The sequence below is a fragment of the Bolinopsis microptera genome, chromosome 12, assembly GCF_026151205.1.
Source record: "Bolinopsis microptera isolate Bmic1 chromosome 12, MBARI_Bmic_1.0, whole genome shotgun sequence".
NCBI classification, from domain to species: domain Eukaryota; kingdom Metazoa; phylum Ctenophora; class Tentaculata; order Lobata; family Bolinopsidae; genus Bolinopsis; species Bolinopsis microptera.
In genome coordinates this window covers 5,634,174-5,657,581 of record NC_087083.1, presented here as the reverse complement: position 1 = coordinate 5,657,581, position 23,408 = coordinate 5,634,174, and the positions used below count along the sequence as shown (strand labels likewise).

At 38.7% G+C, this 23,408-nt stretch overlaps 2 protein-coding genes across 4 annotated transcripts in view; both read left to right on the top strand.

Annotated features, from left to right (window-relative positions):
• LOC134824618 (calcineurin subunit B type 1-like) overlaps window positions 1–21,382 on the top strand; it is a 132,166-nt gene extending 110,784 nt beyond the window's left edge. Inside the window, exons 7-8 of the mRNA XM_063836547.1 lie at window positions 10,583–10,709; window positions 20,413–21,382. Of these exons, the coding sequence (XP_063692617.1) occupies window positions 10,583–10,709; window positions 20,413–20,516 (231 nt within the window). The 3' untranslated portion in view covers window positions 20,517–21,382. The remainder of the gene's footprint in view (window positions 1–10,582; window positions 10,710–20,412) is intronic.
• Window positions 1–23,408, top strand: part of LOC134824617 (uncharacterized) — an 80,648-nt gene that overhangs the window by 25,000 nt on the left and 32,240 nt on the right. The window lies entirely within an intron of this gene.

The window sequence follows — 23,408 nt, the reverse complement described above, 5'->3', positions numbered from 1 at the left end:
AACTTAAAATCACAGTGAATGAAATTATGTAAAAGATCCCGGTCAAAATCCCAGCAAATTTGAGTGATTGACCGGGACCGGGACCGGGACCGGGACCAAGAATCCCGAATTAACCGGGACCGGGACCATAAATAAATAAATCAGCATTTGACCGGGACCGGGACCGGGACCGGGATAGCTCAAAATTGCCAATCCCGGTCACCTCCTGAAATTAATAAATAGCTATTGTTGTACACATAACCAGGATTCCCGTTCTCTCTGGGGAATTCCCTGATAGATAAAAACAAACAATAAATAATATCAATATTGATTATTTAATTAAATTTGAAATCACTGACCCATCAAGGTATAGACTCCCCAAAACGTAAAGAGCTATAGCTCTTACATGTGTGCTGTGTGAACTACTGTATAAACCGTGTAGCGTCTCCAGTCCTGATAGTTTGGTTATTTAAATAATAAATAGTTTGGTTATATAAATAATAAATAGTTTGGTTATAGAAAAAATAAATAGTTTGGTTATATAAATACATAATTAAATAAAATCAAGTTTTGTATCTTCCTCCAGATATGATGATGGATTTTTTAAGGGGCAGAAAGTTCAAGATTATGATGATAAATCAGGGTACGGTAAGGTTTTTTTTTAAAGGGTGCCAAGGGTGCCAGCACCCTTGCCTCAAATTTTTTCATCGAAAAATTAAAATTGTCTGAAACGAAAAAAAAAACATATTTTCTTGGGGGGGGGGGGGGGGGGGGGGGGGAGTAAGGTTAGGATTGAATTGACCATGGTTAATGAGGGTCTGTACATGCTCAAATAGTGGGCCTGTTGATAGCTTGGATGTGTTTTATTACAGTGTAGACTTACTTACATGGGTCTATAAGGTGGAATTTAGTGGGTCTGTTGATATTGATAGTGGGTCTGTTGTTATTAAGTGTGTGTCTACTCGCTTAATAGTGGGTCTTTGTGGAATAGTGGGTCTGTTGATATTGATAGTGGGTCTGTTGTTATTAAGTGTGTGTCTACTCGCTTAATAGTGGGTCTTTGCTACTCTGAAATGGGTCTGTAGATAGACTTGTGGGTCTGTAAGATGAAATAGTGGGCCTGTTGATATTTGCTACTCTGAAATGGGTCTGTAGATTTATTTGTGGGTCTGTAAGGTTACAAAGTGGGTCTGTTGTTATTGGCAGTGGGTCTGTAAGGTCAAATAGTGTAGACTTACTTACATGGGTCTATAAGGTTGAATAGTGGGTCTGTTGATATTGATAGTGGGTCTGTTGTTATTAAGTGTGTGTCTACTCGCTTAATAGTGGGTCTTTGTGGAATAGTGGGTCTGTTGATATTGATAGTGGGTCTGTTGTTATTAAGTGTGTGTCTACTCACTTAATAGTGGGTCTTTGCTACTCTGAAATGGGTCTGTAGATAGACTTGTGGGTCTGTATTAAGATGAAATAGTGGGCCTGTTGATATTGATAGTGGGTCTGTTGTTATTAAGTGTGTGTCTACTCGCTTAATAGTGGGTCTTTGCTACTCTGAAATGGGTCTGTAGATTGACTTGTGGGTCTGTAAGATTGAATAGTGGGTCTGTTGATATTGATAGTGGGTCTGTTGTTATTAAGTGTGTGTCTACTCGCTTGATAGTGGGTCTTTGCTACTCTGAAATGGGTCTGTAGATAGACTTGTGGGTCTGTAAGATGAAATAGTGGGCCTGTTGATATTGATAGTGGTAAGTGTGTGTCTACTCGCTTAATAGTGGGTCTTTGCTACTCTGAAATGGGTCTGTAGATTGACTTGTGGGTCTGTAAGATTGAATAGTGGGTCTGTTGATATTGATAGTGGGTCTGTTGTTATTAAGTGTGTGTCTACTCGCTTGATAGTGGGTCTTTGCTACTCTGAAATGGGTCTGTAGATTGACTTGTGGGTCTGTAAGATGAAATAGTGGGTCTGTTGATATTGATAGTGGGTCTGTTGTTATTAAGTGTGTGTCTACTCGCTTGATAGTGGGTCTTTGCTACTCTGAAATGGGTCTGTAGATTGACTTGTGGGTCTGTAAGATGAAATAGTGGGCCTGTTGATATTGATAGTGGGTCTGTTGTTATTAAGTGTATGTCTACTCGCTTAATAGTGGGTCTTTGCTACTCTGAAATGGGTCTGTAAATTGACTTGTGGGTCTGTAAGATGAAATAGTGGGCCTGTTGATATCGATAGTGGGTCTGTTGTTATTAAGTGTGTGTCTACTCGCTTAATAGTGGGCCTTTGCTACTCTGAAATGGGTCTGTAGATTTATTTGTGGGTCTGTAAGGTTACAAAGTGGGTCTGTTGTTATTGGCAGTGGGTCTGTAAGGTCAAATAGTGGGCCTATTGTTATTAAGTGTGTGTCTACTCGCTTAATAGTGGGTCTTTGCTACTCTGAAATGGGTCTGTGGATTGACTTGTGGGTCTTTAAGATGAAATAGTGGGTCTGTTGATATTGATAGTGGGTCTGTTACATTATCAACTGTGTGTCTACTCCCCCATGGTCGCCTGGTAACTGGGCTGTGTTTATGACTGCAGTCAGTCAAAGATTTGAACTGTGGATTAGTAAGTATCTGTCATAACATCCAAGCAAACATTCTAGAAGACTTCTATAAATAGTCAATAGTGTCCCCTAGACCGTAGGAAATGTAAAAATCTTAAGACGATGAGGCCTGAGTAAGTCGTAAATTCTGATTGGAGAATGCAGATTGCTGTTGTGAGGTAACCAAATTTACGTGAGTACTTGATTCTTTTCAATCCTAGTTTATTGCTGTCCTACAAATTTCTTTAATGCCAAATGTCGTCTAAAACCCTCTGTTTCGCAAAAATTTTCCGGGGGCCGCGCCCCCCTAGACCCCGCCAAGGGGCTCCGCCCCTGGACCCCGCTTGGGGCTGCGCCCCCAGACCCCTGCCACAGATTGCTCGCTTTGCTCGCTGCGCAGCTGGATTGGACACATCTGCTCGCTTCGCTCGCTGACAGCCCCCATCAAAGAAAAAATTCTGGCTACGTCCCTGTACATGAGTACTTGATTCTTTTCAATCCCAGTTTATTGCTATCCTACAAATTTCTTTAATGCCAAATGTCGTCTAAAACACCATGTTTCGCAAAAAATTTCCGGGGGCTGCGCCCCCCGACCCCTGCCACAGCTTACTCGCTTGGCTCGCTGCGCAGCTGGATTGGACGCGTCGGCTCGCTTCGCTCACCGACAGCCCCCCTCAAATAAAAATCCTGGCTATGTCCCTGACCGATACCTACATCTTTATACTATAAGTATAAAGCCAGTATTTTAAGGGGTATTTGTAAGTTTTCCACATATGTATGAGTGGACATTGGAAATCAAATTATCAACCAAAATGTGGTGGAATATCGCATATATGAATAGTACATATAATTATTCTGACGGAAGAAGGTCATCAACTTCAAGTCCTAAATTATGGAATGTAATATTTAGTCCAATCTCTAAGATTGTTGATAGGGAAAGTTCAAAAAATTTGGTGGTGAACTGTTACTGCGAGCGCAGCTCAGCCAGCAAGCCACATTCAATGGAAAAGTGGGTCTTTAACCCAAAAAAGTCAGCACCATTGGGTGGGTCTGTGGCACCCAGAAAAAAAAACCTTAGGGTACGGAGGCAATTTTATCTAATATTGATTCCGAAAACTAGCTACCTACACTGCACTGGAGATGTGTTACTGAGTTGGACAACCAGCTACCTACACTGGAATAATGTTAAACGTGTTCCAGAACCTGTCCTAGATCAGTTAAACAATAAACATACACTCTGTGTCACAATACGTGTAACACATGCCACAAACCAACCAATCAGAACAGTTGATTTAAGTCACATGCCACAAACCAACCAATCAGAATGGTCAATTACCAGTTACCACACAATGTAATATAGTCTACTCATAGTCCAGTTCATTTCAGCCGATGTTTCGGTTTCATTGATACATCTTATTTCTACTACACTGTAATGTGATACTGTATATATGCGCATATGTTGTATACATACATGTTACATGTTACATGGCGAGATCTCCATCCAAAAGGATTAGTCTGCGTCGACTGCGTCATTACTTTGTATTATACAACTTCGGCGGGTAATATTTCTCCATCCTTTTCGATCTGCAGCCAATCTTCTCATACAATCAATCGTGAGTCCATTACGATCCAATCTCTGCCCAGCATCTTCAATAAATACATCATTTAAGCTCTTCCTAGGCCTGCCTCTTGATCGTTTCCCATGCTTGGGTTTCCATTCAAGTAGATAGTTAGGTAACCGATCTTCAGGCATTCTACTGACATGTCCAAACCAACGTAGCCGTTTTGTTGCTATTATGTCAGTAAGAGCAGTTATTGAAGCCCTTCTTAAAACATCTTCATTTCTTACTCGATGGAACCACCTCACTTTCAGGATTCTGCGTAAGCAGTACTGATGGAAAGACTCTAATCTTCTTGTCTGCACTTGAGTCGTGTTCCATATCTCACTTCCATAGGTCAGAATGGTAAGAACAGCTGCGATGTAGATTCGCACTTTGTTGTTAATGCTTATGTTCTTATTCTTCCAAATGTTATTGAGTTGGTTAAAAGCTCCGGTTGCTTTTCCAATCCTGACACTTATTTCTTTATCGATCTTGCCATCCGATGTAATTTTGGCACCCAGATAAGTGAATTGAGTGACCTGCTTTGCAGGGTTTCCATCGACAGTAATATCTATGGTCCTATTCTCTGGGAGTGGGTGCTGCGACGTATCTTTCCCAATTACCATGATCTCTGTTTTCTTTGCGTTCATCTTTAAACCCCCAAGCCCACAGTATTTCGCAATATTGTCCGTTGTTTCTTGCAGTCCCTCGACAGTGTCATCCATGCCTGCTATGTCATCAGCATAGTCCAAATCAATGACACATTTTTCCGGTTGTCTGGAACTTTGTCTGTACTGAAGAGTAAAACCACGCGATATATTTTTAAACTTCTCGGCAAGTTCTAATCCCCAGTTAAGTACAAGGTTGAAAATGGGGGGCCCTTGCACATCACCTTGTCCAGTCCCCGAATCGACATCAAACCATCTTGTCAATTCCCCATTGACACGAACTGCACTTTCAGTTGCTCTAAAGAACGCTTTGAAAACATTGATGTATTTTGTTGGAAGACCATAATGTTCAAAAGCTTTCCAAATAAAGTCACGATTGATTGAATCAAAAGCAGCTTTAAAATCAATAAAGTTTATATACAAAGGGACGTTGAATTCTATACAATTGTGTATTATACAATGAAGGGAGTATAGCTGATCTATACAAGAACGGTTTCTCCTGAAACCACACTGATTTTCTCTAAGTAACTTTTCAAGCCCATTACTTAGTCTTTTTAACAACACGATTTGAAATAACTTCGATACTGTGGAGCGTAGAGTTATCCCTCTGTTGTTGTTGCAATATGTGAGGTCCCCTTTCTTTGGGATGATGGTGATGATTCCTTTCCTACAATCACTAGGAATATCCTCACCTTTCCATACAGTTTCAAACAAATCTTTTAACCAAGGCAGAAGTCCAGGAGATGTTGTATAGTATACAATATCCATATTATACAATATACCAAAATATATTTGGCTCAGTTTGATAGGCTAGTTTCTATAACACGGAAATGTAGTGCACAGTGAAGTGTAACGATGTAAAGTAGATAAGGTAGATTATAGATAAGGTAGATATGGTAGATGTGGTAGATAAAATAGATAAGGTAGATGTGGTAGGATAAGGTAGATGTGGTAGATAAGGTAGATAATGTAGATGTGGTAGATAAGGTATATAATGTAGATGTGGTAGATAAGGTATATGTGGCCATTTTCATAACCACGCCAGTCTGTCTGAGGGAAATGTAAGACATTTTTAAAAGGCCTGACTTTTTTTATGGCATAATATAATTTAAGGCTTCAAACATTGGACTGGGAGAAAATTTAAAACTTTCTGCCTCTGGATGTGAGTAGATGTGGTGTAAGGTGTAAGAGTCCCCCCCCCCCCCCCCCCCCCCTCCCCCGGCCCCGGCCCCGGCCCCGGCCCCCATCTGTAGCAGGTAGCACTGTGTGGCAATATAAGTGGGTTTGCAAGATTCCTTCACTGTAACATTGGGACACATTCTGCTGTACGGTGGGTTACTCTTACACAATAATACAGTGTATTGTACATGATGCCAGCCAACCAGAGAGCTCTATCATTGTCACGTGACACAAAGTGACCTTTCATACTGCATTCTGTTATGTTACAAAGTACATGGCGCCCTGCTCTGAATTTGTCCATTTCAATGGTATTACAATGTACACTGTGTTACCTGTAAACAATACGAGTCCTACAATAAATTATTATACAGGATAATTTGGGAGTCTTTATTAGTAAGTACTCTACGCTACTTTATATGGCTAGAATACAGGTCTCTGATTGGCCGGTTTTCATCACGTGATCAGAATACAGGTCTCTGATTGGCCGGTCTTCATCACGTGATCAGAATACAGGTCTCTGATTGGCCGGTTTTCATCACGTGACCAGAATACAGCCGCCTGGTTGGCTGTTTTGTGTCACGTTACTAAGTTACTAGATAACAGCCGCCTGGTTGGCTGTTTTGTGTCACGTTACTAAGTTACTAGATAACAGCCGCCTGGTTGGCTGTTTTGTGTCACGTTACTAGATAACAGCTGTCTGATAGGCTACGCTAGTATAATCAGTCCAGTGTGTGGAATATTAAGATGGTGGTGTGACTACTCGTGTACACTACGATACAGCTCTCTGATTGGTCAGCAAGAGTCACGTGACTGGAATACAGCTCTCTGACTAGTCAGTTGTGTGCATTATACAATTAATGTTCCACGAATTATAAGTATGAGACTCAGTGTATCGTCACGGTTTAGGGTAATCACAGATTCGAGCCAGATTGCTGGTCTCCAGTTGGACCAGTTAGAGAGATACAGCTCTCTGATTGGTTAGTTTCGGTTATGTGATTCGAATACAGCTCTCTGATTGGTTAGTTTCGGTCAGATGACTGAAATAATTTCTTAACGTCGGTTCAGACAATAAATAGCAATCAAAATGTGATTGCTATTTATTGTCTGAACCAACTTGAAGAAAGTATTACACTATAACAGTCACATTAAATGTTTGTACACATTTATTTTTAATGTACATTGTACATTGTACATCAATTTAGTGTACTGTGACACACGTATATTTTGGATCATATCTTTAATAAGAGTTGTTCAATCTTCCTGGATCTTATTGTATGTGTCACATGATAAGTATACAGCTCTCTGATTGGTTAGTTTGTGTCACGTGACTAGAATACAGCTCACTGATTGGTTACAATTGATTAGCCAGCCAGACCGGCTTAATTGACTGTAAACAAATAAATATTCTCGTAAAAGAAATCATAATGATCCGGAAATCATATCCTAACTAAACCACGTAAATGTATCATGTGCGCTACCAAATGATATCCCTATTTTTCTCGTCCGGATTTAGCTTCTCCGGAATATATCTGGTCCTGATTTAGCTTCTTCTGAATATATCTGGTCCGATTTAGCTTCTCTGGAATATAATATATAATCTGGTCCGGATTTAGCTTCTCCGGAACATAATATTTTCACTTTATCCGATAACATGAACTTTGTGTAGTGTAGTAACTTATGTATTGGTATGTATTGGTATGTATTGGTATGTAGCCGTATGTAGTAGTATGTATTGGTATGTAGTGGTATGTAGCCGTATGTAGCCGTATGTAGCCGTATGTAGCCGTTTTAGATTAGTAACTTGTAAAATATGTACACTGTTAATCAACAATATTATAAGCACCAATATAACTGTGTGACGAGAATTAGAAGCATATCGTACATTATACAATATACTATACATATAATTATAATGTACAGTATTTGCCATTCGAGATCTTTGATTGGCACGCCAGGTGACCAAAATGCAGTTCTCTGGTTGGCTATTGAAAATGTACTCCCATGTTCATTGTTCAAGCTAGCACAGAACAATAATTGCAGTAATGTTCCATGTAAGTATGGATAATTGACGGAACAAACCGGCGAACTGGCATGGCACCCAGTTTCTTATTTACTTTGGCTTTATAGCAAATTTTGTTGGGGATTCCTTCTGTAGGGGGGAGGGGTGTGCTCCTTATCGATTTGATATTTGACTCTAGGCAGTGTCCTCAAGGAAGCTTACCCTTAGTGAGTTTGTTGTGTTTGATACAGTCTGTACTGAAGTTGATAGTCTGGTAGATATTTCTGTGTGCTCCCAATATCACCACCTTGTCCGACACACTCTTACCCATCACCTGATGTTAGCCAATTGATGAATTAGTGTAAATTGTAACCAGATGTAAACCTGTGTAACAGTCGTCAAGCACCAAAAACTGGTTGCTATGCCTGTAATCAATTAACACACATAACTGGCGTCGCGCGCAAAATAGGCTCCTTTTATACACATAATCATGGGGGAGTGGTCTATATTGCGAAGGATCAGACTTTTGTCGTCAACGTAGCGCCGTCGGGCCACCTCATATATCCAAATCCGATTACTTATTCCCTAAAATCTTTTTGCCTTCGGCAATAGTAGGGAACATAAATTAGTAATAGGGTTATGCCAATAAACTTATTTTCTCAATAAAGCCCTAGTGGACAAGCTTGTGAATTATCAAAAGCGGTAAAATACAGATAAGCCCCAGACTGCCCCCTTAATTATGTGTAACAAATTCACATACACAGCATACCCCTCCCATGGCAAGTTACAAAGTCACATACACAGAAATAGTTTAAAAACAAGTTCACGGTTATTCAACACTAGGTTACACTCACACAAAGGGTGCCAACAATTCTAGTTAAAAATACCAAGTTTTTGTAATGGTAAGACGCTGTGATGTAAGCCAATTGCCACATGTATCACTGATAACATGTGTAATATATACTACGGTATATTGATTTTTTGATGTGTAATATTTATTGCTCATATTTAGTATGTTAATTGTGTTGTTAGGTTGGTATCAACTATCAAGGATACAATGTATTAGACTGTACCAGATGGACCTAGTATTCACAAACAAGATGTACTTTCTGACCGAACCTTCCCATTATTATCCATGCTATGTCAATTTTTCTTTTTATTGCCAGAGCACTTGTTTATAATTGATTAGACATAATTTTGGGTAATCATTTTAAATCAAAAAATATTCACAAATAATAAAATGGTTCACTAAAACAAGCAGACTTCAGAAGTAAGCTAGTGTCTCCATGAGCTCGTCTCCACCATCTCTTCCACCACTTGTAGGTGTACCAGCACAATCAGTAGATTCCATGCTATCCAAGGAAACTCTCGTCAGTATCGGCAGCACATGGTCCTCTGCAAGCGTTCTCTGTGATGACCCTGCCCCAAAAGGGTGGTTCTCCATGAAGTCTTCAGCTGGTGTTCTGAAATGGTAGTTATCCGAGGCGAGGATAGGAAGGACGTGATTCTCTGCTACAGTTCTGGGAGAACTAGGATTATCATCAGACATGACCGTGATAAATGTGGTGCAGTTAGGGATAGAGTTGGTCCGCTCCGTGATGTCGAATACAAGTTTTTTAGGTATCGTATTATCAGTCCTTAGTCTAAAGTGAGGATTGCAGGTTGATTCAGTTGACACTGTGTAGGCGAATGTAGCAGAGACAACATGTTGGTTGCGTGTACTGGTGTCTGTTCTGTTTGAGATCTGTTCTTCAGAAATGTTAGAAGGTTCTGGGTTGAAGGGAGAGTAAATGTAGTCGTCCTCCACAAAGCCACTGTTGAGGAACAGTTGCTTGTTTACAATCTGGCTCCTCTTGTACATGGTTTGGAAGTTATGCGGAGGGTGAGAGTGGTGAGGACGTCTGGTGGAGGACTTCTTTGGAGCTGTGAGGATCACAGAACGGTGGTGAGCAGGATGATCGGAGAAGGTGGATTTAGGGTTTAGTTTTTTTTGGAAGGATAGCATTGTCCCATGTTGAATTGTAGTAAAGCTGTTTTGTCGTTTAGTTGAAGTGTAAACGTAATAGTTGACAGTAGATATGACGTATGTGGAGCTGGGTGGCTTATATACTAGGGGGAATTAACTTGGTAAGCATGGTGTGAGAACATTAACAAGCACTGAACCCCCCCCCCCCCCCCCCCCCCCCCCCCCCCCCGCCCCCCCCCCCCCCCTGATCCCTGACACCATGGTTATCGGACACCTTCGTGTAGATCACATCGCAAGTTTTTCCAATGAACGCCATGAAATCAGGTTACATGTTAATGACCCTAATGATGAGGATCACATCGCATGCACTCTAAATGAGGTAGCTGATTTTATCAGCTCTACTTATCAGAAAATCAGAATAAACATGAAATTTTAAAGAAATAGAAATTAAAATAAGGTTTCCCATAACCCGAATTTTAGTTAATTTTTTCACAAAAAAGGATCTCAATTCTCAGTGTATAATTTTGGCAAATTAACTCTCATTTTGGTAGTCGTTTAAAGTCAATTAGTCAACTAGTTAATTAGAGAATTATTTGTTATAGTCATTCATATTCCAGGTGTTAAAGATGATGGTGGGTACGAACCTAAAGGACGTTCAGCTACAACAGATAGTTGACAAGACTATATTGATAGCAGATACCGATGGGGACGGCAATAGAAATAACCTTCGAAGGAGTTTCAGCGGTACATAATGGTGTAATTAAGCTAATTAGTTAGTAAGTTAAGAGATAAGTTATCAGTTAAGTTATCAATCATCTTATGACCTAGGTTATACGTTAAGTTTTAGATAAGGTCATCCAATGGTGTAACAGCTTAACAGGCAGTTCATATCTGGTTAATCATTGGTATTAGTATTAGTATTTCATTATAATGTCTTTTTGTAATGTCGTATCACACGTTGTGTGACGTCACATCACGTGGTGTGACGTCACATCACGTCGTTGAGACTCATGTTCGTTCCTGTATATAACTAGGCTAACCAGCGAATTGCAGTGTAGTAACCGGCTTCATAAATGTATATTATCGATCACAAAATTATATTTAATATTTATGTTTGATGTTGAATAAAAATATAAACTAAGCCGCATTCAAACGCACTCACAGCTGTTTGGCGCCAACAATATAATCGTTATTATGTCCTTATTCGTTTACTGTACAATTAATGATTAGTATGAGGCTAATAGTAATTACCATAATTCTTTATTAAACACGTGACATGACGTCATACCACGTGTTGTGACGTCACAACACGTGGTATGAAATCATACAACGTGTATTGACGTTAATTAACAATTGAAGTGTAAGGAAAGTATTAATTGCCGTTATGCTTTATAAAACATACAAGTGTAATTGTAATATATAATATACTAATAGTAATTTAAGAACAGACATCGTCAAGCAGTTCAAAATAAAATGTATCAACAGGACTGGCGTACTCACTTTTCTATAATATTGCAGTATGTTTACTGTTTACTGTTTACTGTTCAGCTGTATATAATATATATATATATAAATTCACTTAGTGTTACGTCATGTCACGTGGAGTGACGTCTATGTCACGTGTGTGACGTCTTGTCACGTGGTGTGACGCCATGTCACGTAGTGGAACCTCATGTCACGAGGTAGACGTCATGTTCCACGTACGTACGTCGTGTACGTGGCGTGACTTCATGTCACGTGGTTTGACGTCATGTCACGAGGAGTGGAATACCGTTCAAAAAATAATAGGGTCCCCAACCGGGTTGGTGTGACGTCATGTCACGTTGTATTTTGTTCACTGTTACGCTGCATTCACAGTTCTACTTTTCTCGCATCTTTTCACAATTACCCGCACATTACCTATATAGTACATACATTATGTTTCACAACTTCTCAGTGAAACTTCACAAAATGGACCAGTTTAAATGGTATTCAAATTTAAATTTGTCAAGAAACTCTTTTTAAATTTGTATACATATACTACTGTGGAAGGGAAATCCCGGAAACAAAGTCTGGAATTCAAAGTCTGACTGGCACAAACCCTCATTGACATATTTTGAGATTTTGAACATGTCTGAAATAAACTGACACTCGCACTACTGTTGTTTAATACATAATAACATGTTACGTGATTTTACGGCGTTTCTAGTAGTGTGACTTGGTACATGACGTCATTTAGCACCAACAACACAGGTACTGTATCACCCACATTACAATGTTTACCCGTTGGAGCTCACACATTTTTCGTCAGGTTTTTTCTTCGTTAAGTAATTTAGACCGGGCGTCAAGTCTCACATACCTAAGCTGGCTTCACCTACTATCACACCTTTTAGTACACGTTCCTTGACTGTCGTTAACGACACATATTTTACCGTCCGTTAGCTCGTGCTACCAGATCACATGATGATACCAAAGCTATATTATAGCACATGATGCTACCAGAGCTATAATATAGCACATGATGCTACCAGAGCTATAATATAGCACATGATGCTTCCGCCTTCCAGAGCTATGATATAGCACATAATGCTACCAGAGCTATAATACAGCACATGATGCTATTTTTTGCCTTAGAAAAAGTAAACATTTTGAGATGTGCGTGGAGTTCTAAAATCTTGAGATTCTTTAGAGGTGAAGCTTTTGGCTGCTGTATTTTAATCGTTCTCAGATCACTAACCTGAAATGAAGTAAAATAAACATACATAAATTGAGGCAAAATATATTGTAATATCTGAAATTTCAAATTATTAGAATTTAAATAACTGTTCATAGTTTTTCTATTTCGTTGATACCGCATATCCTCGTGTACATTAATTTGCATAATCAACTTAATCTCAACCAAGCTCTTTCGATTGTTGTTGTTGACCCGGACGGTGCCGGTGTTTCTAACGACCATTTACAAAAAATATGTATATAACATAATATATATATTATGCTATATATCATAATATTATAATATATAATGAACTGCACTGAACATTGGACAAATAAATTGGTTATTGACTAGACGTATAAAGATTGACCGTGTCAAACTAAGATCCTGAAATCAATTCAGTTTTGTGTAAACAATGTGTAAACTACGCTTCCCCACAGCCCTTGTGTTTCTGTGACTGAGATAAAGGGCACAGCTTTCCAGTGACACAAATTAGGACATTTTTTATAAGTATTGGCGATGATATGCCAGGAATCTACCTGCTCTTGACACATTCCATGACACATATCCCGATTCCCGATATCAGAAATGCTTGCCTGATAGACTCATAGACTACCTTACATACTGCATAGCTTAGTGTTGAAATGTTTGGTGAGAAATTGATGTAATTCACTCTGGTGAGAAACGAGAGCTTTAAAAAATTGTCATTGCATCCCCACTCACTATTTTGATAACGTCATATCACATGTTTTCTAAAGGTTTGCCACATAGTATGCCGTCATATCACGTGGTTTGACGTCGTGTCACGTGTTATGACGTCATACCACATGACATCCCGTCATTTTCCGTCACACGGTTTATCCCCACTTCACGTGGTATAAAATATACCATGACATTTTTCCCTTCTCCCCAGGCTACGGAAGATTCAGATTTTCACATGAAATTAACAATAGACATCAATAATTACCCGTGAATGAAGGACACAGTTGGTGGAACAGGTGTACTGGATGGAAAGAAAGAGATGTAAATATTGATCATACCAAATGACATTGCTAGCATATTTTCCCGGGGGCACGTGTGTGACCACGCCCTACCTGTGTAGATAGATGAGAATATTACTGACATTATGAAGAGTTAGCAGCCCCTAGATTTATAATAAGTGCGCGTGTGTGTGTGTGTGTGTGTGTGTGTGTGTATGTGTGTAAATCAATCAAACCATGTGTAGTGTGTGTGCAACTCGCACAAGATAAGGCTCGGGATTATGATGCACCTGCATGTTGTTTACATCCAATTTTCCCTGCATGTTTTTGTCTCACATTTTCGTTTGATTTGTGTTCGTATGCACAATTAAATATCGTACGGTATTTTCTCTTTTCTGGGAAAAAACACGTAAATTCTTTGATTCCTTGTAAACCATCAGCATATTTCACATGTTATCTAACTGGAGATATTTGATGGAATCATTAGTGTGGTATTATCACTCCAAATGTATACAAAAGCAAATTATATTTTCACTCGCAATCAATTGATTAAACTATGCAGACATTTAAACTATGTAGACATTTGCATAGCCTTCACTCTCCACAGATACAATTCAAATATTTTCAAGAAATAATCCATTTTTCGTACAAATATCGTAAATGTTCAAAAGAACAAATACGAGATACGTATCCGTGTCAGCAATCTCAGCATCGTTAACATATTTTGGTTTTGGTTTTCTTTGGGCATGTTTTTTGGGGATTTTGGGTTTGGTGTTCCGTTTCGCTGTATTTTTGGTTCATTGTGGTTTTTTGGCATGCCGAGGCGGGTTTATTTTAATGTAAAATATTTTAACAAAATATTTTTATTTCCCCAAAAAGGGTTTTTTGCTTTATTGAATTCTCTGCCTTTGAAAAAAAAGGTAGGCTAAAAGTGTGGGGAAAAAAAAAATGGGGGAAATTTGAGTCGCTGGCTTGTTACTGTTAATTTTTGGGCGTGTTATTTCCCAATCGCGGGGTTTTTTCGTTTGCGTCCCTTCTTATTTTTTCTTTGGAAACAAAAAGGGCGGGGGGCCCCGGGGGGGCCACTTTTTTTTTAAGGAGGGTTTTTTTAGTAAAAAATTTTTTAAAAAAATGGGGCCCCCCCATTGGTTTTAGGGGCTTTTTTAGTCTTTGAGTTGCAAGGGTCCCCCCCCCATTTTAAATATACCTGGCAATCGCCGAGGGAGGGGGGTTTTGGGGGTTTTTAAGTAGGGAAAAACTAATTTCAAAAAATTTTACCTTGTTTTTTCGAAAATTCTTTTGCCTGGCCTAGGGGTTTTTTTTTTCCCCCCCAATTTTGGTTTGCTGGTTTAAAAATTTTTTTTTTAGAAATATCTCAGAAAGGTTTACAAACCCAAAAAAAAAAACAAAAAAAACCAATTAGGCATTCCCCAAATTAGCAGGTTTCCAAAACCCCATTAATAGGCCCAATTAGCAGGTCTCCAAACCAATTTTTCGGTGTTTTCCGTGTAACCATGAAAACCGATTTGCCACTAGGGCCAGTTTTGGCCCTTTGCAAAAAAAAAAATACAGACTTTTTTCCCCCGATCTCTTTCCCTTTTTCCACGTGGAAAATTTTTTTTCAAAACTGCCCCAAAATCCGGGCCCTGGGGGGGGCCCCCAAATTTCTCCCAAAAGTTAAAAAAATTATCGTGGGGTTTTTTTTCCCGCGGTTTTTTTTTTTCCTTAATTTAAAAAAGGGGAAAAAAAATTTTTTCCACTAGGTGCATCTTTTAAAATTCGGGGGGGGGAAATCCCCCCCACAAATTTTAAACTAGAAAAAGTCTGGGGTACTTTTTTTTTTGGCCATCGGTGACTTTTTTGTGGGGCCCGGGGAAGGGAAAAAGTTTCTGTATTTATCCTTTTAAAAAGTTTTGGGGGGGCCCAAAATTGGCCCAACGGGGAGGTTTTTGGTTTTTTTTGGGCGGGGGGGGTTTGGGTTTTGCCGGGAAAAAAAATTTCCTTTTTTGGGCCCCTTGGCCTTTTTTTTGCCTTTTTTTCCCCTTTTATTTTTTTTTACTTCCCAAGGGGCCCCTTGGCCCCTTTTTTTTTCCTTTTTTCCCCACCTCCCCCATTTTTTAAAAAAAAAACCACCCTTGGGTTTTTTTCTAGTTTAAATGGAAAAAAGGGCCTTTTTAAAAAAGGGGTTTTTTTTAAAAACCCCTTAAGGGGGCCCCTTCCCTTTAAAAAAATTTTTGTCCCCCTTTTTTTTACCATTTTGGGGATTTTCGGAAAATTTTCCCCGTTTTCCAAAAGGTTTTTCCTTTTTTTAAAAGCGCCCCTTTTTTCCCTTCCCCCCGGGGGGATGGGTTTTTTAAGGGGGGGGTGTTTTTATTCCCTTTTGGGGTTTTTTTTGCTTTTTGAGTTTCCCTTTTCCCTAAATTATATTCCCCCATTTTTTTTGGGCCCCTTTTTATAAAACCCCCCCTCCTTCCGGGGATCATTTTTTTAAAAGTTAAAAACTGGAAAAAAATTTTAAAACAAGGGGTAACCATTTCCCCAAAAACTTTCCCCCCCCCTATGGGGAAAACAATTTATTTAAAAATTTTTCCCTAAAAACCCCCCCTTTATTTTTGAACAGCATTATTTTTTACCGAACCCGGGGGTTTTTAAAAGGTTTTAAAGGGTTTTTTTTTTGGGGTTTTTGGGGGGGGAGGGGATTTTGTTTGTTTTTCCCTTTAGGCAAACCCCCCCCCAAGGGGTTTTGGGGGTGGAAAATTTTCCTTTTAAGGGTTTTGGTTTGTTTTTTTTTGTTTTTTGGGGTTTTAAAAATCCCCCCCCCCGGGGGGAAGGAGTAAAAAGGGTTTTTGGGGGTTAAGGGTTTATTTGTTTTAAAAGTCCCCAATTTTAGTTTCGGGAAAAACCCCCAATTTTAAAAAGGGGGATTTTTTGGGGATTTGGAAACCCCCCTTTCCCCCCCCCAGGGTTTTTTTTCAGCCGGGCGGGCCCCCCCTCAAAAACCCCCTTGCGGGGGAAAAATTTTGGAATTTATTTTTTTAAAAAAACTTCCCCCCGATTCAAATTTTAAATTTAAAAATTTTTTCAAAAAAACTTAAAAATTTTCCCAAAAGGGGGGCGTTTTTTACATTTTTTTGAGGGAAAAGACGCCCAAAAAAAGGGGGAAATTTTTGGGGATTGCCCCTTTTTCCCAAATTTTAAATTGGGGCCCCCCGGCCTTTTTTAAACCCACTGGAAAAAAATTTTTCGCCCCGGGAAGAAGGTTTTTTCCCCGGGCCAAAAAAGTGGGGGGAAAAAAAAGGTTTTTTTTTAAAAAGTTAAAAAATTTTCCCTTTGTTAAAAGAAAATTTTTTTCCCTTTTTTTGGGGCCATGGTTTAAAAAAAGTTTTAAAAAAAAAAGAAACCCTTGGGGGTTTTGGGGGCTTTTTTGGGGTAAAAATTTTTCGATGGGGAACCCTGGCCCCCCCCCCTTTGGGTTTTAAAGAATTTAAAAAGTATCCCCTTAGGTTACCGGTTTTTTTTTTTGGGGAAAAAGGAAAAAATTTTTTTGGGAACAATTTTAAAATTTTAAATTTAAAAAGAAAAAAATTTTCAAATTTTTTAAAAAGTTTCTGAAAAAAGGGAAAGCGTAGTTCAAAGGGGGCCCTTTAAAATTTTAAAAGGGGGAATTTCCAAAAAAATTTTGAAAATTTAACCAAAAAAACCCCCCTTTTTCTTTTTTTGGAAGCGTAAAAAAAAAAATTTTTAGAATGCCTTTTTGGGAAAAAAAAACCCAAAGGGGGGTTGTTTCGTTGTAAAAACCCTTTTAGTTAAAAAATAAAAGGGGTTGGGGGGGTTAAAAAAATTTAAAATAGGCCCGGGGGGGCCTTTAATTTTTCCCCGGGGCCCCAAAAGGGAAAAAACCCCCAATTTTTTAAAATAAAGGGAAAGAAATTTTTTGTCTAAGCTTTTCCTTTTTATTCCCGGGAAATAAAATTTTTTTGGTTTTTTTGGGGGGGCCGACCAAAAAAAGTTGGGAAAGGGGGGAAAACTTTTAAAAATTTTAAATTTTCGACCTTTACGCAAATTTTTTGCTCTTTTGGGGGGGAAAGGGGAAAAATTTTTCCCGTTTGCGGTTTTTTTTTTGCATTTTAAATTCCCCCCCCTTTCAAAAGTTATTCCAAATTTATTTCCCTTTTAACAAGTTTTTCCCCCTATAAATTTTTTTTTGGATAAATTTTATTTTTCGATTCCTTTAAACCCGGGGGGGCCTTTAAAAAACCCATTCCAAAGTTCCCTTTAAAAAAAAAAAAAAGGGGATTTTTGGGGGGAAAATTGGGCAGGGGTGAGGGGGGCCCCCCCCCCAGTTAAAAACCATTTCATAAAATTTTTTTTAAAAAAGGGGAAAAAAATTTTTTGCCAAAAGGCCCCCCCGGGCAAAAAATTGGGGGGGGTTGGGAAATTTTCCCGGGGGAAGGGGAAATAAAAACCCCCCGGCCCCCCCCAACAAGGTTTTTTTAGGTTTAACCCTTTTTTTAATTTTTAAAAAAAATTTAGATAGGGGGAAACCTTTAAAACCCCTTTTTTAAAATTTTTTTTTTTCCCACCCCAAACTAAACCAAAAACCTTTCCAAAGGGGTCCCCTTTAAAAATTTCCCCCTTTCTTGGGAAATTTCTAAAAACCCCTTTTGAAAAAACCTTTTTCCCGGGGTTGCCCCCCGTGTTTCCCCCCAAAGTTTTTCTTGAGGGATTTGGGGTTAAATCAAAAAAAAGGGTTGGGGATCAAAACCCCCTTTTTTTAAAAATTCCCAAAAAAAAACCCCCCCGAAAAAGAAATTTGGGGTCGGGGCCCCCCGGGAAAAAATTTGGGATTTTTTTTTTAGTCCCCCTTTTTAAAAGGGGTAAAGAAAATTTTACCCCTTTTTCCAAACCCCCCCCCCCCCCAAAAAAAACCCGAATTTTTTGTAGTTATTACTACAAAGGGTTTTTTCCCCCCTTTTCCCAAAATTGGGGGGGTTAAAATTTTCCTTGGGGGGGGGGTTGGAAAGGGGGGGCCCTTTTTGCCTCGTGGTTGGGAAATTGGTTTTTTCCAAAGTACGGGGGGGGCCCCAAAAGGGGGGCCCCCGTAAAAAAACCCTTTCGTTTGGGGGGCCCTTTTTAAACCCCCCGCCCGGGCCCTTTTTTTTATAAAAGGGAAAATTTGTTGGGGTTTGCAGGGGGGGGCAAAAAACCCGTTTCCTACTTTTTTTTTTTGGAGGAAAATTTCCGTCACCAAAAAAAAATTTTTTAAAATTCCCGGGGTAAATTTTGGGCCCCCGCCCCTTTTAAAAAAATTTAAAAAACCCTAAATTGTTTTTTCTTTGGGGAAAAAAAGGTTTTTGGGGCCCCCAAAAATTTTTTCTGAAGATGGGGAGGGATTTTTGTTTATTTTGGCCCCTTTTGGGGTTTTGGAAAAAAAAAAAATTTATTTTTTGGGAAAACCGATTAGAAAAATTTTTCCCAAAATTTTTTTCCAAAAACATTTTTTTGGGGTTTTCAAATTAAAACCCAAAATTGATTGGGGGGGGATTTTATGGGGAACCCCCCGTTTGGGGCCGGGGCCAAACCTTTTTTAAATTTGGTTTAGGGCCTTTAAAAAAAAGAAATTTCCCCTAAAGGGGGGGCAAAAAAAGGGGGGTTTGGGGTTTTAAAACCCGGGGGCCCCCCTTTTCAAGTGGGGTTTAAAGGGAAAGCCCAACCCTTGGGTTTTAAAAACCCAAAATTAAAAAACTTGGGTTTTTTCTTTTTGGGAACCCCCGGGGCCCCCATCTAAAGGGGGGGCCCATAACTTTTAATTTTTTTCCCGGGGGCCAAAAAGTAATTCGGAAAAAAGGGGCCCCAAAAAAACCAAATTTCAATTTAAAAAATTTAAAGGGTTTTTATTTCCGGGGCCCATTTCCCAAAAATTTTCAAAAAAATTTCCCGGAAAAAAGAAAATTTAATTTGGGGGAAAAAAAAACGTGGTGGGTTTCTAAAATTATCCAGAAAAAAAAATTATTTTTAATTTTTTGGGGAGTTTAGTGGGCTGAGTATAAAGGCCAAAAGTATGGGTATTGGGGCTTTTGGCCCACCCTGTACATTGTAGGTTTATGGGCCTACCCAAGGGCGGCGCCAAGGTTTGGACCGTTTGATGGTCTAATATTTGAAACCCAAAAATTTTACGGGGTATCACATGTTAAAGGGAAAACAGAGAGGGGGTAGGCTGATACTTCCCCGGGGGTGGTTAGCTTTGGGGGCCCTGTGAAATTCCCTGTTTTACGTTGAAGGTCAAAAATTTGAGTTTAAATAAAGGGGTTTTTTTTTTTTTCGTGGTTGTTTTTAATTTTCCAAAAAGCCTGTTGAATTTTTAAAATTTTTAAAAATCCAGGGTAAAAACAACCCAGGGGTTTATTTCCCAATTCCCAGATCCCCCGAACTCGAAAAAATTTCCCCAAAGAAATTTTTACAACAAAACTACCTGACTGCATTGATTTTTGTATCACGCGGTGCCCCCACTGGGCCCCTTCACTTCGGACGTAACCCGGGGGAGCCGCGCAAATTTGTGCGCGGCGGGGATACAACCCTTTTGACAAAAATTTATTGGTTAAATAAATTTCATTTTTAAAATTTTTTTAGCTCTGATTTGAATTGAATTGTCACATTCCTGCGATGTTTGTAATTAAAATTTATTGTTAAAACATTTTGCTTTGGTATTTAAAATTTTCTTAAAGTATAAACCTTTCCTTTTTTCGGCCCGTTAAAAAAAATTTAACAATTTTAGATGGTCGGAAACGAACAAAGATTTCCATTAAAAAGGTGGTGGTTGGGCCTTTTAAAGCAGGATGGGGGTTTTTTCCCGGGTTTTTAGGGCTTTTAAAAACGTGACTTTTTCGTGGTCAAAGTGGGGCTTAGGAAATTTGTTTCGGGGAAAATTAGAGCGGGTAAGATTTCCGGGGGGGTTTTTAAACGCGCGGCGGGTTTCCCCGTTTTCTTAAAACTCCCGGGCGCCGCGCGCCCCAGAATGTACCAAATCTGAATCAGTGTTCTAGGTTTTTCTCTCAACGTATGAATTGTGTTTTTTGCTGTTATTTTGGCTATCATTTCTTGTTGAAGCTGCTGATCCCTTGTGCAGGGCCGAATTAGGGATTTTAAAGTCAACAGTTAAAATTTGCCAGATAAAAAAGGGGGGGGCTTTGTCTGTGCGGAAAACAGGGGCAGTTATTGTAAAATGAAAACACCAAAAGCAAATTTAAACTTAATTTTTTAAAGGCATTGTCAAGTGTTAAAATAGGCCGGGGGAGCATCCCCCGGGTTTAAAGGGCAAGTTTGTTTAAAGAATTTAAATTTTCAAAAATTTTATCATCATTTTGGGCTTTATTAACAAAATTTAAATTCGATAGAACCGTCAAATTCATTTTCGCACATCTTTTTTTTTAAGCCGATTTTTTTTTGGGAAAGTTTAAAAAATTTTAATATGATCACACCCAAATTTGGTTAAATTTGGGTTTCCCAAAAATTTGAAAATAGGTTTTTTGAAAGGGAAAAAACTGTAATTTAATTTATTTTTGAAAAGACCCAATTTTTGTTTTTAATGTCTAAATTTGGGGTCTTAATTTTTTATGGGGTTTTAGTGTTTCTTTAAATTTTTGAAATTTATATCCTTTTGTGCCTTGTTAATTAAACCTAATTTTTAATTTCCCCCATTAGGTAAATTAAGGTTGGTTTGCTCCCCTGCCCCGGGGTTGGAATTTTTAAAAAAACTTTTTGTTTCGTGTTTATTTTAAATTTTATTTTTTTTAAGGAAATTCTGTTAAAAATTTTGAAAATCCAAATTTTTTCCCTTTGGGGTTTATCATGATCAGACGGAAAATTATTAGGGGTCCCCCAATTTCCTTGTAGAGGGCCTTATTCGGGCAAAAAAGACCGTGTTTTCTGCTACGCGTTTAGGAAACCCAACCGCTTTTTGGACACCCTAGTATGATGTTCTAAGGATCGAATTTGTTAAGAAGTTAAATTTGGCCCCATTAGTCCAAATGCTAACAATCGCGTTTTTAAAAATTTTTCAAATCTATTACTTCCCAAAAGGGAAATTTGAGTAATTATTTTCATATTTTGTCAGCAATAAAATCACATTATTTTCTATTTTGTGTGAAAATATGGGGCTTTGAACGGAATAATCTCGTTTAGTTATAGCTGTTTGGGAAATTTTATGATGGGAAAGCGGGGTGCCCAAATTGGTTTAAAAAACCTAAATGGTTTTTCGCGTAGTTGGGGCTCGGAAATTTTTGGGGAAAAAAAAAAACGTTGCGGGAAAAAATGACAATTTTTCAAACTTCGATAAAGTATATGAAAGTGGGGGTTTCTTTTGGGTAAGGAAAAAATTTTGGGAAAACCCCGTGTGAATAATTTTTTGGGGTTTTTTTTAATTCAAATGGGGAAAAAAATTATTCAAAAACCAAAGAAAAAAAGGGCAAAAAATTTTTTCCACTTTTTTGGGGTTTTTTTCCCGCCCAAAAAAAAAGAGGGGGATTTTTAAAAAATTTTTAAAACCCTCTTGTGGGCTGTGTTTTTTGCTATTTCCATGCAAATTTTGCCGACCTGTCAAAAAAATTTTTAAAAATTTTTTTAAAAAATATCAAAAAAAAAAGGTTTTTTTTGGGCCCATTTTTTTTCCCCAAAAAAACGGGTTTTTTTTCGATTTTTTCCCCGGGTTAAAAATCAGGCCCCAACATCTCGGAAAACCCTTTTTTAAACGTTTTCTACGGTCCAAAAAATACGTTGAAAAGGGGTAATTGGGGGCCCTGCGTAAACGGAGCAGGGCATTCCCGTAAAAAGCCTCTAATAACACGGTTTTAACCCCTTTTTCCCTTTTTTTTGGACCTTTCGTTTCATGCCCCTTTTGCGCGGAAGCGGCGCCGCCGAAGGCGCCCCCGGGGAAAAAATTTTTACTTGTTTTCTGGTTTTTTTTTGAAAGGGGGAGGCCTAAATATTTAAATTTTTTGGACCCCAAATAGTATGATGTGTAACCGTTAAGGATTTTTCTATACCTCTTCGTGCACGCCCAAAGGGGGCCCCCAAACCGGCCCCGCCGCGGGAAAAAAAGGGGTTTTCAACGGGTCCAGTAAGGATCAAGAATATTTTTTAGAAATTTTAATTGGACCTATTAGTCACGTTTCTATAGTTATACCCAAATTTCGTTTTAAACTTTGACAATCTATAACTGATAGTCCAATGAAGTAATTTATTAATAGGCCCTTCCCTTTTTTATTTTATTTTAGCTGTTTGAAATTTTGGGTGAAAAGCGCGGGCCCCGGGGGCCCATTGATAACAAATAAATTAAAGAAGGGTTTTTGCGCGAAGGGTTTTACAATATTATTTTTAAACTTCAATTTAAAAAATTAAAATTATTTTAAGTGGTTAATTGACGATGTAATTCATGGCAGTCGGCGGCCGGGGGCAGTAGCGCTCGCCGATCCCCAGCTGTGAGAAGTTATTTAAATGCGCGGCGCGGCCAGTAACGCCCTCCCCGCTACAAAAAACAAGTGGGGTTAAAAATTTTCGGAAAAAGGAAAAAAAAGGGGGTAGTCAAAAACGAATGCTTTTTCGACTATTTTTAGTTGATTTGATACAAATGCAGAAAATTGTTTCCCAAAGGGCCCAAAATTTTAAACATTAAGCCCAAAAAAAAGCACCCTTTTTACCAGTTTTTTGAAATTTTACCCGGGGGAAATTAAGGGTTAAGGATTTTTTTGCCGATGTCAAAAATTTTCCCGATCG